General features: G+C 35.4%; 1 protein-coding gene across 7 annotated transcripts in view; it reads left to right on the top strand.

Annotated features, from left to right (window-relative positions):
• Positions 1 to 17,211, top strand: part of XRCC4 (X-ray repair cross complementing 4) — a 368,161-nt gene that overhangs the window by 158,844 nt on the left and 192,106 nt on the right. For all 7 annotated transcript variants that reach the window (XM_081231084.1, XM_081231083.1, XM_081231088.1 and 4 more), the window contains exon 7: positions 6,417 to 6,564. In XM_081231084.1, coding sequence (XP_081087210.1) covers positions 6,417 to 6,564 — 148 coding nt within the window. The remainder of the gene's footprint in view (positions 1 to 6,416; positions 6,565 to 17,211) is intronic.

Raw genomic sequence — 17,211 nt, forward strand, 5'->3', positions numbered from 1 at the left:
TAAGGTTTGGATTTTGGTTTTTCCCCTCAATATTTTACATCTTTCAAAAGAAAACACAATGACTTATTGATTCTAACACTTAATAAACATTTATGAAATGAATAAATGAATAAAATAGAAAAAAACAGCCACAGCAGGCTGGCTGATCTATATTCATAACAGATGATAGTTCTGTGACAGTTGGGTTATTTTGAATTTGGAAAACCATGAATTTATTTTAATTTTTTAAATTTAATTTTTATGTGCCTAAGAAGCTATAGAAGATAGCCTGAAAGCTCTTCAGATTCACCTAAATGAATCTGAGTATACAGGTGTTGAAGGGCACACACATTTTGTTAATAATACTTATTGCTGATATCAAATATTTCTGACAATATCAAATATTTCTGACACTATGATTTATAAAACAGTTATATTATCCCATGTAATCATGGTTAATATACATTTTTTTCACAGAGGAACTTAGAGATTCTGTAATACGTCAAAGGTAAATGGCAGAAATAAAGATTCCAACCCAGGTCTTCTGATTGGATTTTTCCCTATACTTCTTCTGAGGTCCATAAGTAAATAAGTTTTGATTAAAAAAATAAGATACACATTTCAAAATAGGAGTTCAAGTCATCACATTTCTCATGTATAACACGATTGGGTAATACATTAGGAATATAGCAAACTATAAGGCATGGCCTCTAGCTGTTGAGTGTTCATAATCTATTTGGGAAATAGGAGATATACATAAAAAGAATAACAATACAAGATAGTATTGAGTGGTTCAAACTATAAGCCCTATAGAGAAAGGAGAGATTGCTATGGACTGGAACTACTAGGGGTGACTGAAATGACTGAAATGGGCTGTGCTGAAGGGGAGCACATAGTTGAGCCAATAGAGGATTGGAGGACATTCAAGACAAGGAAAGTAAGGAACAAAAAAGGAAGATGTCGGAAGCCTGGAGCCCTTGGAATAGTTTATATACTATGGTAGAAGGTTTGTGGGAGGTATGGTCAGAGAGGCAGGTGAGGGTCATGTTGTAGGGAGATTTGAATGTAGGACTAAGATCTTAGGACCTTATTTTATAGGTGATGGGGAACCACTCAAAGTTTTTTGTTTGGATATGGCATATTGTAAATAGCATACATTTTTTTTCTGCTCCAGGGACCTGAAGATCAGAGCCTTCTTCATTCAGTAATTAAAGAGCTAAGGAGCCATTGCCATGAATAACGTGCCTCAGGACATTAATTTTTTTGTGTGGGAGGGAAGTGGGTTCAGGGGCTGGAGATAGGTGTATATGTTTGGTGGGGGACCAGAAGGAGAATGGTGACAATCTCCATTACAGTTCCATAGACTCTTTGTGTATGTGAAGATATGTATATTATGAAGAAGGAAAAAAATCCATAGATATGAGATAATAAAGAATCCCTAATAAAATTAATTATAAATCTGAAAAATGATTTTTTTTTTTTTTTTTTTTTTTTTTTTTTGCGGTATGCGGGCCTCTCACTGTTGTGGCCTCTCCTGTTGCGGAGCACAGGCTCCGGACGCACAGGCTCAGCGGCCATGGCTCACGGGTCCAGCCGCTCCACGGCATGTGGGATCCTCCCGGACCGGGGCACGAACCCGTGTCCCCTGCATCGGCAGGCGGACTCTCAACCACTGCGCCACCAGGGAAGCCCTGAAAAATGATTTTTAAAAATATCAATATTTAGGTGTTTAATCATCAGAGACTTAAGTTTACCAGGTAGTTTAACTCATGGGGCTTAGGCTTAGTTTAGCCAACAGTGTCATTTCACTTCAACATTGAGAGCACCCAGGAAGGCCAAGACTCTGCCCCGCTCATGTCTGAACCACTGCTGCCAAGCTCCTGTAGTTCTTCTATCAGATAAGAAGAAGGGTGGCTTTCTGTGGAGCCTCCTTTTACAATAACAAGGCTTGTGTAAAGATTCCCCATTTTCTAGATGCAGTGAAGCTAATTAGAAATTGAAATTCATCCCACAGCTCTGCCAATCAGTATTTCAGCTGTAGTAAGTTAATTGGCAATAGTTTTTTCTTTTCTTTTCTTTCTTTTTCCTTTTCCTTTCTTTTCTTTTCTTCTCTTCTCTTCTCTTTTCTTTTTTTTAATTTCCTGGAAATGGTGAAAGACACATTGTTATGACAAAGAAACTGATGATAATATTAAAAACTGAGAATTCTGGTTGTGGAATCTCAGAAAAAAGCTCCCCTGTCAATATCAGATTCATACTCTTCTGCCTGGATTTGAAAGCTTGCAAATTTATTTAACATGTCTCTCTATCTTCTTTTTCCTTCCTCTCCTTACCTGCTGCCCATACTTATCCAGTCTCATTTCCTGCATCTTTTTCTCTCATGAACACTCCTCCAAACAGGCCACACTCCTTCTCATTACCCTTTGAACATTTGTTATTCTTTCCAACTATATTCAAACTCTTCCTCACAGCTAAAATGAATATGTATTACCTGGTAAGCTTAATATGAATTGATTTTTTTCCTTAAAAATGGCATGCAAAACTTGAAAGTGAAAACTTTGTCACCATTAAAAATATGTAGGGTTATGAATAATATAGACATTTTGGAAGTTCCATATTTGGCTTTGTGTAGATGTAGTTCAGATATCTTCTGTTGTATATAAAACAGCTTTGCTTGTTTTGAGATCCAGAATCGTTGTTCAAGGCATCCAGAGTCAGAATAGAAATAAAGTATACAGCCTTGAGACCAAATGGAATCTGAGGACCAAACATCAGCACAAGTAGTGGAGAGAGGTGGGATGGCTTGAAATTTGAGGAGTGCTCGAGCTGAGCAATTTAACACGTAGGTACCAGATGTTTGGAGTAGCGCCTCATTTTCCTGGTTACTGGCATTGTAGTGCGAAGAGGAAAGGATAAGATGGAATGTTTTCCTTTTTTAAAAGGCTATATAATTATTATCAAAACTTCGTGTTAAAGACATATATATTAAGTGAATCTATTACAATATGATTCGCTATTGCATGTATGTAGTAAACTGAAGGGAAAACTGTTTCTCATGGTGCAAACACAAACCAGAAAAGATATACTTGGTTTAACCAGTAATTAAGCTTTTATGGTAGTCATTTTTCCTTATGGCAGTGTTACAGAGAGCTACACTGTAACTGTAAAGAGAAAGGAATAAACATGGTGCAGTAAACTGACGTGAAACTCTTGGTTATACAAAACTCTTAAGTTCTTTGTGGTACATAATGGTAGCCACCAAGAAGTTTAAACTGTAGGAATAATAATAAATTATCAGATTAGGTTTTCCCACATATACAATTATCAGCTAAATATTTACTAACAAGTAAAGACAAAATAATTCATGAACTTGTTCTATAAGCTTGAAGAAGTTCCAGCTGTGTGTCCTTTTAGGTGTTCCAGTCACCCCCTCATATAAAATGTTCACTTTTGACAAATATAAAGATTCCTGAGGTAGGAATGGCAATTTTTCCTGGCATCAGGCAACCATAATCATCCAGAGTTCACAACTAGACACAGAACTACTTGAAGATTTAGCACAGGGCATCGTCTCTAAGAGTAAACAGACCTCATTGGATTCTTATAGCCTGTTCATAAAATGGTGGGGAGTATCTCTAAAATATTTTAGCCAATTTTTGTATCTTAAATGCCTTTAATTTTACTCATGAGAGCTCATATGCAATATTCATCATGCATATTTTCATACCTTGTTTTCACCAATAGATACACATTTTTGTCATTCAGTATACTAATTAGTGAATCATCAGTTATTGAGATGTAAATAAAATAAGTGCCTCTAGTAGCCCCCTCAAGTATATAGACTTTATTATTAGAATCCCAGAAAACTACTCCTGGTCCGTAATTCTTGAGTAGATGCCACGCTCTTACTAATACACACCTTTAATCACATTGAATTTTAAAATAAATTCTAGGCATTATAACAAATAATATAACCATTTGACGTATAAAATACCCTATTGGGTGCCAATGCGTAAGTTGTTATCTGGAGTTTTGAAATGAATGGCAGAACTTTTATGTAACTTTATTTTTTAAAAGTTCACCTTAGCTTTTAATTTAAACAACATTCTTCCCTCATAATGTCTAACATGTCATTAAATGCAATCTTTCTCCATTTTACAAGTCTATCTACAGTTGAAGCATCCTCTAACTCTGATAATTTTGCTAGTTTTATTCATAGACAAGATTGTACTTTGTTGATTGCTTATGTGATTGAGTAAACCCTGTGTAAGAGCTGACTGGGTGAGAAATCAGAATTATCTTCCTTAGTCACCTCATAGCTTAATAAAAATCAGGGTATCATTCAGCTGGAATACATTCAGAGAAAAACCCCTTTTTATTTAACTTTCTTTATTCCCAATACATTTTTAGAGGTTAATAAAATAATGTATAAGAAATCTAATGGAACTTGCATGTCTTAATAACTTAAGCAGCTTTGGAAAGTAAAATATGCTTTGATGAACATTCAGTTAATATTTTATCAATAAGTAATTTGCCTACCAAGCAGAAATATTTTTTAATTGTCATAATGATAAAATATAAAAGCAAAAGCTGGGCTTCCCTGGTGGCGCGGTGGTTGAGAGTTTGCCTGCCAATGCAAAGGACGTGGGTTCGTGCCCCTGTCCGGGAGGATCCCACATGCCGCAGAGCGGCTGGGCCCGTGAGCCATGGCCGCTGAGCCTGCGCATCCGGAGCCTGTGCTCCACAACGGGAGAGGCCACAACAGTGAGAGGCCCATGTACCGCAAAAAAAAAAAACAAAAAAAACAAAAAACAAAAAAAGCAAAAGCTGTGTGATTTGGGCAAGTTACTTAACCTCTCTAAAGTCTTGGTTTCCTCATAAATAAAATGAAGTTAGTAAGTACTTCACAAGGTTAAAGATGAATAAGATAATATTTACAAAACCCATAGCAAAGTGTCCAGCACATACATTCTCAAAAATGGTTGTTAGTTCCAGGAAAAAAAATCCAAAGAAGCATTTCAAGAGGGTGGTCAGTAGTGTCCAAGTGATGTCAGGTCACTCAGAGAAACCTGGACTGCACAGAATGAGAACTCAAAATGCAGACTTTTCTTCTAGAATGTGATATATGTGTGCCTGAACAACTACTCACTCTGCAAATTAGCACACTAAAATTAATAGAGCTTATGGGGAAAAAAAGTTAAGTTTTGGGCAGAGCACTTAAAGTCTATGCAGCTTTACATTGTTGTTGTTAGTTCTCCAGTTACAATCCTAATAAAAACATCAACTCCATTAAATCTCTAATAACATTTGCACCAAGCATCACAGTCGGCTAACCCTTTGCATCATCATACTTCCTTTTAAACGGAGGAGATAGGAGGTATTGAATGCATTTGATTACACTAGTTTCATCAAAATTAAACATCTGATTTGAGATACAGGGAGAAATGTCTTCACAGCTCTTTAGGTGTAATTGCAGCTTCAGCAGAGAGCTTAACTTTTGAAAAGTATCGGGTTCTTGACTCCACTAAACCAGCCCGTTTGTGCTAACGGGATGGACTTGTATAGGATTTTTAGACACTCATCTCCACTTTTTAAGGCCTTTATACATTGCTAAGGTTTTCTCTTTAATTGGGGTGAAAGCTTGCCCGTGATCACTTTTAAACATTAACAAGCTGGAAAAAAATCATATGAACCAACAGGACATCCAGAGTCCAAATTATACTGATATTGTTCATGATTTACCAATAGCAAAGGAGCTCTTTTTTACAGAAATATGTGTTATAGAGAATATACTGTGTATTGGATGAAACAATGAATATTCTGAACTCCCCTAAAGCTCTTGGCAATTAAGTTTTTCATAGAGAATAAAGGAATATAAATCAAGCCTGTTTCTATTGTTGCTTCTGTTTCATGTATATCAAACATTTTTCAGAGTAATTTAATGGTTTAGCCACATTAGAGACATCTGATAGTATTTTCTTACATTTTTCTTGTGCTTATTCCCTACAGTTGGCTAAAAAGTTTATGAAAATTATCTCTGGATCACTAGAAGTCCCCATTCCTGCTAACAATTACTGTTTTGCTGTCAGTTTGATTCATTATTTCCATAGCAGTATCCCCCCCACCAAACACCTTTTAGAGTTGCCTCTAATTCAGTTTTATCTATGCATTTGAGAAGGTTGTTGTTCAAGATAGGCAAAGACTGTTTTGATCATGTTGTTCCGTGTGTACAATATACTTCAGATTTTATATTGGTATTAAAGTATTATATACTATCTAACTAGCTCACCTCACCAAATCTGAATAAATTAAAAAAGTAATTTTGCTATATTTCAATGTGTCACTTTATATCAGTGCTCAAGCGGCAAGTTGATACTGTGCTCAAAAATTATATGCATAATTTTGTTGGGTCACATTTTTATGTGATTTTATTTTAGCTACTGTAAGAAGAGATGATTCCATTATTTCAAGTCCTGATGTCACTGATATTGCACCAACTAGAAAGAGGAGGCAGCGGATGCAAAAAAATCTTGGGACAGAGCCTAAAATGGCTTCTCAGGAGCATCAGCTTCAAGAAAAGGAAAAGTAAGTCATTTTATTCTTTGCCAAATAGTGAGATGACATTTAAAAATCTAATATATAATCTTAAAATTATATTTTTATTTCTGAATTTACTTATGGCTATTTTTAAGAACAAAAATTATGATTTTGGAAATTGTAAAATGTTAGAATCCATTTATTTTCTCTGGTTTTTGGTTAATTCCTATTAATATTTAAAGTGGAAGTGCTAAAAATATAAGTAAATTTTTTTCCTTGTGGTTTTATGGATTAATTAGAAATGGCATGTAGGATACTAAAAACATTAGAATCCAGCTTATGTTCAGTAAAGAACTTCGATCGAATTTACTGCTTTAAAGAGACTCATAGAACATTCGGCTTAGCCACTTGATTTGATTATGTTTGGTATTTTTTCAAAATGTCTCTTTGTAGTAATCAATTTATTCCTATTAGATTTTGGAATTATAAACTGTATTTTTGCTGTTTTTCACTTTTTGCTTCAGACTTCCCTCCTTCAGTATACATCCCAATTTAGTTGTCATATGTTGAGGTGTTGGGATAACTAACATTTCATTGCAGTAAAACAGTCTGCATTTATAAGGAATATTATCAGTTGAATCCAAAATGAATGTACAAATCATTTGTATGTGTGTGTGAGATATATATATATATATATATATATATATATATATATATATATATATATATATATGCCCTAAGGTTTTATTTCTTTTTCTCTAAACTTTTTATTAATTTAGCAAATGGTAGTTGAAAAATAGCCTTGTGACAGATGATATTACAGACCACTGGTATTCAAAGTATAGAATGAGGATCTGAGGGTTCCCAAGGCCCTTTGTGGTGATCCACAGGGTCATCCCTTCTTCAGTTCCATAGCTATGTGAGGCCAGATTTTCTTCATATATTTTAATTAAAATAATTGTCATATCTGTTTGAATGCAGAAGCTAATGAGAATCTAACTGTTTTCATTCAAGCCAGCCATCAACAGATTTGCAAAACATTGACCTCACAAGATTTTTTGTTTGGGAAATATAATGATTTTTGTAAAGAATGTGTTATTCATGTTATCATATACTCGGTTTATTATTATTTTTAATTATTTAATGCATATTTTAAGTTTTTCTCAGTTTTTATTTTGAATATGGCAAATACAGTCCACATGAACAAAAGTTCTTGAGGTCCTCAAGAACTTTTGAAAGTGTAAAGGGGTCCTGAGAGCAAGAAGTTTTAGGATTCTGTTATAGACAATGAGGATGCCAAGACAGGCACAATCCATGCATTCAGGAAACTGAGCCTGATAGGGGGGAATTTTCGAGTTTCTTGCATCAAAGTTTGCATTGTACAGTTAATAGTGGCATTGTTTTGTTGTCTGTTTATCATTGGGTTTTGAGTTTATAGTTGCATTACCATGGCTTATTAACCATTATATCCCATTAAATTTAGCTAGGAAGCCTGACTTCATTACTTGTTTTCAATTCTAAGCATATGCTGGATTTCAAACATTTCTGTCAGTCGCTCACAATGGTATTTCCTCTGTATCTCCTGCAGTAGTCTCTCAGTAGAATTTACATTCATTGTATGACTACCACATGATTTCACATTGTCTAAGGAAATGCCCAGTAGTTACTGTTGTTTGTTGAGAACAAAATAATTGTGGCTATGGCCTTCCCTCATTCATTCGTTCATGTATCATTCTTTTAACATATGTTTACATGCTGAGCAAACTTGACACAGTCCCTGATGTCATAAAGCTTAGTCTACGTGAGAGGAGACAAACATTACTCATATGATTACATAGATATGAGGAGTACAGTAGTGGAGTAGAGAGCAGAGATTTAGGCAGAGGAAACAGCCTGTAAACATGTGCTGAGGTGGACTGTGTGAGGGTGAGGGCAGTGGAGAGGGAGCAAGGAAGGGAGGGATTGCGATGAGGCTGAAGGCTGCTCAGAGGCCAGTCCTAGCTGGGCTGTGTGACCCTTGTTAAAAATTCAGCCTTTTCTCATGTATATGATAGCATTTCTGGTTCTCACATCGCAGAGGATTTTTCTTTTGGTTGTCCCTACCTTTTGATATTGCTTTTTGACTCTTCTTAAGGGTTATCAAAATATTAGATTGACTAGAAGTCTCTGATATTTTAGTCATTATTGTGTCTTCTTAGATATAGTCATTTAAAATTATCTAAAGCTATTGTCCTTCCTTTCTTTTTCATTTTTTAATTCTGCTTTCAAACTGCTGAATGTTGTACAGTTTTGGATTCCCAATAATAAAACTTTAATTCTTTTGAAACACAGTAAACTAGAAAATTGAAAACATACTGAAACTTATGTAGAGTACTCACAAGGATAATAGCCTAAATTGGCATGTGTTAGCAGTCCTGAGGTGCAGAATTGTACTGACATTTTGCCTTTTTCTTTTTTTTTCGGTAAATATAAATTGTTTTCAGGAATATTTTTAGATCTTTGATGATCTCCCGCTTTTAGTAAGACTCTGAAATCCTTGAATCTGGTATCTATTGATAAATATTCATTAAAATTTTTAGTGTGACTAATCCACACAATATGATTATACTTGGGGAACCCTCATCCTCTCTGTCAACTAGCGTCAACACTAAGAGTTATTATTCAACATAACCATGTGGTATACATTCCTTGCTATTTACTATCTTACATCACTTGAAATTATGATTTGTAGAGTTGTTTGGTATGTCCTTTTAATTCTACATATTAAACAAAATGAACCAGCTGACAAAGACTACAGAAACTGTGAACTTATTTTCATCCTTATATACTTTATTAATATCATCAGGTAAAATTCTGAGTGTAAACAATTTAAAATCACTTTCTATAAATATACAATGGCATGGACTTCCCTGGTGGTGCAGTGGTTAAGAATCCGCCTGCCAATGCAGGGGACACGGGTTCGAGCCCTGGTCCGGGAAGATCCCACATGCTGTGGAGCAACTAAGCCTGGGTGCCACAACTACTGAGCCTGCACTCTAGAGCCCGCGAACCACAACTACTGAGCCCATGTGCCACAACTACTGAAGCCCATGTGCCTAGAGCCCATGCTCTGCAACAAGAGAAGCCACTGCGGTGAGGAGCCTGTGCACCGCAATGAAGAGTAGCCCATGCTGGCTGCAACTAGAGAAAGCCTATGTACAGCAATAAAGACCCAATGCAGCCAAAAATAAATAAATTTTGAAAAGTAAATTAAAAAATATATATATATATATATACAATGACACAATATGTATTTAAATTAAATAACACTATATTTGGGCTTTATTAGACACCCAGCTTAAGTTTTTAATGCTTTATCATATAACATAATAATTGAGGAAGAATTTTCATTTCAATTTTTTAAATTTAAGAGCTCTTATTAATTCTTTCAACATCCTCAGAAAGCTAATATAATAAAAGTCTGTTAATACCATTTTGTTGGTATGACATGAAATCATTATGGCTAGGTAGACTAGTTGGATTATTTTAACAAAATGATTAATCCAGTCATTATTCACTTATTTGTCTAAATTGAATCAGTGTCCCAGTCTGTTGAAATTAGCAACCAGTTAACAAAGTCAGCCAATAAACAAAATGCTCAGTTTAAGTGATTTAATCAATACTTTAATGTCTGTTACTTCTTCAACTATTTCAGCTCATTTCTCCCCACCTGCAAATTCTGCTTTACCTTCTTTTGGCTGTTCTGTTTCTCATTTCTGTAGATTTTCTTTATCAAAAGCAAACTACTTTTTTAAGAGATACTGAAATTTGTATCTGAACAAGGGACCTATAAATGAAAACTTTCTCTTAGAATCAGGGCTCCAGACCCTGGGAGACGTGACCAAGAAGAGAGCCAAACCCAGGTTACAACCAAATCATGTTTGTACTGGAGACCAAGACAAGGAGCCAAACACAGGGCTACACCATGCAGACCTAGTTACCAAAACCGGGATATGAAGTTCTTATTGGAGCAGGAACAAGGGTTATCGCAAATCTCAAGCAACTCTAACTCTGAGCTCCTCCTTAAATGACTCTTGACTAGAAAAAGCATTAGCTTCTGTAGTCAGAAGAGCTGCTAAATATATAGGTGGAACAAAATGCCTCTAGCTCCGAGATTTGAGTAGGGGGGGCAAGAAAGCTCAGACGTTTATTCAAGTTAAATGATATTGAGTACAGAATTTATTCTTTATGATAGCATTCACAGGCTGCATTCTACAGAATTATATAAAAGGAGATCTTAATAGGTATCCCACAGAGGGTTTCATATTCAAATAAGTTTAGAAATTGCAATTTCTAAATTCAATTGGAATTTCTAAACTTATTTGAATATGAAACCCTCTGTGGGATACCTATTAGTAAGGATCTCCTTTTACATAATTCTGTAGAATGCAGTCTGTGAATGAGAAGGAAATCCAAAAAAGAGGGAATATATGTATACGTGTAGCTGATTCACTTTGCTGTACAGTATAAACTAACACAATATTGTAAAGCAACTATACTCCAATTAAAAATAAATAAATAAAACTAAATTTCCCTCTCAAAAAAAAAAAAGAAAAAGAAATTGCTGCATACCACGCTCCCTTATGCTCCAACCCCTAAAACTTGGAGATTTATATGTTAAAGGATCTAAAAAAATCCATAGTAAATAATTCATTTGACTTGTTTAATCATTTTTCAAAAGTACTCAAGCATAGCACCATCATGCAGTCTGCTTTCCTCCCTCCCAAAAAGGGATTAGTGACAGTCCAAGGGGTAGCATTCTTTAGGGCCGTAGTTTGGGATATGAACTCTCAAAATTCTCAAACATTAGTGATTTTAAGTATATAAGATCCTTTCAACCATAATTATAGGGTTTTAGGCATTAAATGTATCTCAAGAACAAAATGTTAGTTTGTATATAGGACCTTCCTCCCCACCTCCCCATCTCCCCACAATCCTATTGCTTAGAAAACCTCCTACTTGTCCGAGCAACTGCCCTTCTGGGAGCAGCAGGGTCATTTTCCAAGAGAATTCTAGTGATTGGAACACATTCGTACACCCCTAAAAGAAGGAGTTCAACATCATCTCAGCTGCAGGATAAAATCATTAAAATAGTTTGGGCCAAAATTACAAAAAAATACTTGTATAGTCTTTAGACACTTTTATGTAGTCTTTGTTTCTGCAGGCTAGCAAGTAAAAATATATAGGTTCACATATCTCGTGTAAGGCACACAGACATGATGTAGTCTTCTTTGTGATGGATGTTTTCTGAAAACACAGAGTTCTAACACATTGTTCCAAACAACCTTAAAAATATTACCAAATTATAACTTTTCACAGATGTTGCTTCTTGAACTGTAAGGAAGAAGTTTTAACTGTGTGTTCTGAATCAACCTTTAAGTGGTCCCGTTAAGCAGTTGTGTAGCTGCAATATTTTAGGTGTTAGGTTGTAAATCAACATGTGCATCCGCACGCACATGCAGAGTCACGCACCCCTACGTTAAGTTCACAATTTAATTAGCCAAGGTTGCACAATCTTATCATAGTCCATGTGGCTGCACAGAGCAGGAAAAGGTGCAGCACATCTTAGCACAGTATTTCTTCACCTCCTTGGAGTGGGGTGAGGTACTACACAGCCACCACTGATACAATTTGTTTAAGATACAATCTTCCTCGACTCAGAAAAGCTCAGTCTTTCCTTTTTATTCTAGAAGCTTACAGCATCATCCAGGATGAAATTGCACAATCCATGCACTTTTGTTTAGAGGAATAATTATACACATCAGGCTCTCCTGGCTCTGAACCAAAGTTCTCATGTCTATCAGAGCTTTCCAGGGTTCTAGAGAGTCCACTTCCCCACTGTAGCCCAATTGCAGTCAAATAGAGTTTAAATGAAATATTTACTATTACTAAGATTCTTCTTAGGATGATGTGTTGAAGAAAGTTATTTGCCTTCTTCCTGTGTTTCTGTTATCAATGTTATAGATTATAAAAAACTAAATAAAACCTAACAGTAGGCAGGGAAAGAGCCCAGTATTTATTAATTAATTATCTTGCTTACTTTATTTTTTTTAACATCTTTATTGGAGTATAATTGCTTTACAATGTTGTGTTAGTTCTGCTGTATAACAAAGTGAATCAGCTATATGCATATGTATATCCCCATATCCCCTCCCTTTTGCGTCTCCCTCCCACCCTCCTTATCCCATCCCTCTAGGTGGTTGCAAAGCACGGAGCTGATCTCCCTGTGCTATAGCTGCTTCCTACTAGCTATCTATTTTACATTTGGTAGTGTATATATGTCAGTGTTACTCTCTCACTTCATCCCAGTTTACCCTTCCCCCTCCCCGTGTCCTCAAGTCCATTCTCTTTGTCTGTGTCTTTATTCCTGTCCTGCCCCTAGGTTCATCAGAACCATTTTTTTTAGATTCCATATATATGTGTTAGCATACGGTATTTGTTTTTCTCTTTCTGACTTCACTCTGTAGGACAGACTCTAGGTCCATCCACCTCACTACAAATAACTCAATTTCGTTTCTTTTTATGGCTGAGTAATATTCCATTGTATATATGTTTTAGGGTAGTTTTAGGTTCACAGCAAAATTGGGTGGAAAGTACAGAGAGTAGCCATCTACCTCTGTCCCCACACATGCACAACTTCCCCCACTCTCAGCAGCCCCCATCAAAATAGTACATTTATTACAATTGATGAACCTACCTCGACAAATCATTATCACCCAAGGTCCGTATTTTACGGGTTCACTCTTGGTGTTGCACATTCTATGATTTGGACATATATATAATGTATATAATATAATATAATAATTTGGACATATATATAATATATATAATGTATCCATCATTGTAGTATTATACTGAATTGTTTCATTACCCTAAAAATCCTCTGTGCTCCACCAATTTACCCCTCTTTCCCCTTAACCTCTGGCAGCTACTAATCTTTGAAATATCTCCATAGTTTTGCCTTAACCAGAATGTCTTATAGTTGGAATCATACAGTATGCAGCCTTTTCAGATTGCATTCTTTCACTTAATAATATACACTTAAGTTTCCTACATATCATTTGATGATTTGATAGCTCATTTCTTTCTGGTGCTGAATAGTAATCCATTGTCTGGATGCACCACAGTTTATCCACTTACCTACTAAAGGAATCCATTTATTTCTCAATAAAATGAGGTTCATCTTCTTTGTTTCCCAATTGTAAAAGCACCGCATGCTTATCTCCCTCCCAAAAGCAGAAAGTATACAGAAACAAAATGGTAGCTAGGAAATGCATAATCCCACCCACATGGAGACCACCACTATTACCACCATGGTATTCTGTATATTTGCAGATCTCTTCTCTTCCACACTTTACGTGCAAAACAAGGCTCGTACTGTTTATGATGTAGCCTGCTATTTTATTTTATTTTTTGTGGTACGCGGGCCTCTCACTGTTGTGGCCTCTCCCATTGCAGAGCACAGGCTCCGGATGCGCAGGCTCAGCGGCCGGCTCACGGGCCCAGCCGCTCCGTGGCACGTAGGATCTTCCCAGACTGGGGCATGAACCAGTGTCCCCTGCATCAGCAGGAGGACTCTCAACCACTGCGCCACCAAGGGAAGCCCGAAGCCTGCTATTTTAATATTTAAATGTATATCTCTACTTTAATAGATACATTGCTTCAACATCATTTTATATTTATAGTGTCCCCTTGTGTAAATGTATCATAATTTCTTTAACCATTTCCCATACTATACATTTAGGCCTTATCCACATTTGTCCTATCGCAAAGAATGTTGTATATACTTGTACATTTCTACTATCGCAAAGAATGTTGTATATACTTGTACATAAATTTGCACATATGACTGATTGTTTCCTTAGTATGAATTCCCAAAAGTGAAATTACTAGGTTAGTAATGTACTTATTAGGCATATGTCTTGTTAGTCCTTTGTTATGTTTTGACAGAGTTCCTCCAGAAAGCTATCACAGCTGGTACTCCCACAAGCAGTGTTTGCCTTTTGTTCTTTTGTTTTCCAATTCATTCTGATCATTGCTGGGTCATTTTAATCATTTAATCAATAAATAGTATCTCATTGTTTAAGTTTTGTACCTAGCCTTTAGAGACATCCTTTTTCTCTGACATTTATTGATTATTGATATTTCATCTTTTTTTATTACCTATCCATAACCTCAGCTGATTTTCAGTGGAGGTCTTTGTCTCCTATTGCTTTATATCTAAAAGTATTAATTTTATTTTACCCAGACTATCATTTGCCTTTTAATTTTTGTTAATGATATTTTGTATTTACATAAGTTATTAGTTAATCAAATCCATCTATCAATAATAATGATAATATTTAACATTCACTGAATACTTATGTCCTAGATACTGTGCTAAACCCTTTATATATGCCCTTTATATGTCTCACTAAACTATACCCATTTTATAGATTAGGAAGCTCAGTCCTAGAGAGATTAGATAACTTGCCCAAAGGCAATGCTACGTCTGTGATTTTGAATCTAGGATCATCTTATTCCAAAGACCATACTTTTTAGCTACTTTATTATACTGCTTCAATAAGTAATATTTAATACGATTAGTGTGCGCCAGGGGTTGTGTTAAGCACTTAAATTCCTTTAATTCATTCATTTAATTCATTCAATTCTTACAGAAACTCAGTGAATTAAGAGCTGAGTAAATATCAGATTCAGTGACTTCGACTGTTTGTTCAAAATTTCTACAATAACACAGTAGAGATAGAACTGCAGCTCTGTGAGTACAAGGACTGGTTTAATAGTACCTCCTGCCTGCCTTTCAACATGGATATGAGGGTCAGATGAGATCACATGAATGAAAGCACCATCTAAGTAGGAAGCTCTAAGACTGTGATACACTGTTATTTTTAAAGCACTGTTTTCCCAGGGCTTTTGGCTAAATCTTGGAAATCTCTTCCTGGAAAGGAAACTTTGTTTATGGAGTTTTTTAACCTGTAGTGTTTCCTTTCCTCATAATTCTTATGGAAATGAGGATTGCCCATACCTTTCTATGGCACATTTGCTGAGTGTTAACTCAGCAAATCTTCTTTCCTTCCAATTAGCAGTCAATAAGATTATATTGAAGGAAAATAACACAATTGGAAGACCGGGTTTTAAAAGCAGTTGATAATAAGTAAGTAAATAAATAGATAGATATTTACATATATTTACATTATATATATGCATTTGTATTCTATCATTTTGTTTCATTCAAAATTTAATTTCTAACTCATTCAAACATTTACTCATTTTTTACAGTTTATTCATTTGCATCTGCCAATTTAGAATATGGTAGTTGACCATCCTATTCTTTCAAAAAGAAACTATTTTCATGTTTATACCTTGATTGCTTTTTTTTCTAATTTAAACCTCAACATATCTGATGTGTGTGTGTGTGTCTGTGCACGTGTGTGTATTTAATTTTCGTGGATAATATAATTTATCAGATTTAAATATCTAATTCTTGAAGGTTTTTGGTAACTGAACTTTAAACTTCTCTAGTGTCAAATTAGGGACATAAAATGTATGTGCAATTGCTATATATTTGCTTTGGTCATCATTAGCAAACCTCATTTTTTATACAACTTTAATTTTATCATAATGTTTATCTTAGTTGCAAAAGTAAACACAGTGGTGGTTTTAAAATGAGATAGGTTTTTATTAACTTCACTGTGTGTTTACCTAACTCTTCAGGCTGTGGCTCTCACTTTCCTTGCTGCATGTTTTGATTAATGGCCCCCTGGACTTGTTCCAGAATATACTGATTATGGTCAGTGCATTTCAAAGATGATTTATTAGTTGTGTTTGCAACTCAAAATAATTAAGTAAAGATTGATCATATGCATTATTATAGGTTTGCCAATAAAATCAGCAGTTACACTTTAAGATACAGGTTGCCTGAGTGGACTTTTTTCGCTATACAGAAAGGACAAAATATTAATATTTTTAAAAAACATATTCAATATCAACCACAGCTTTATGGCCTTTTAAAGCATGATTATTAAATATGTCCGAAGCTTAGGCTTATAAGTACATGCATTTTAAGTTCTTTTTTAACATAATTTCAAAATAATATGTTTCAATGGAGATTACATAGATGTTTAAATAGAGTATTTCCATGTTTATAGCTCACCCTGGGAACAACCTGTACTACAATTCCCTCAGGCTATTACATGCATTTAGATTTCAAATTACTGACAGACTTGGATTTCTGTTTTAAAACAATTTTAATAAGAAGCTATTATAATCTTTCTGTGTTTTAGGTAAAGGGAATTTATCACATATTTCATATATATTATATTTCTGTCACTTGAAAGACTTTCTCACATAAAATTTTTCCAAATTTCACTTGATAATCATTATTGTTTCAGGCATTTTAAGTACTCTACCAACACAGAATAATGTGTAAATATTCATTATACCTGGTCAGAGGGGTTATTAATCAAAGGAAGTGACTCCCTGTTCATAATTTATAGTTTAATATTCTTTTTTTTTTTTTTTTTTTTTGCGGTACACGGGCCTCTCACCGTTGCGGCCTCTCCCGCCGCGGAGCACAGGCTCCGGACGCGCAGGCCCAGCGGCCATGGCCCACGGGCCCAGCCGCTCCACGGCATGCGGGATCCTCCCAGACCGGGG

This window comes from Mesoplodon bidens, assembly GCF_964165515.1.
Source record: "Mesoplodon bidens genome assembly, chromosome: 4".
Lineage (NCBI taxonomy): Eukaryota > Metazoa > Chordata > Mammalia > Artiodactyla > Ziphiidae > Mesoplodon > Mesoplodon bidens.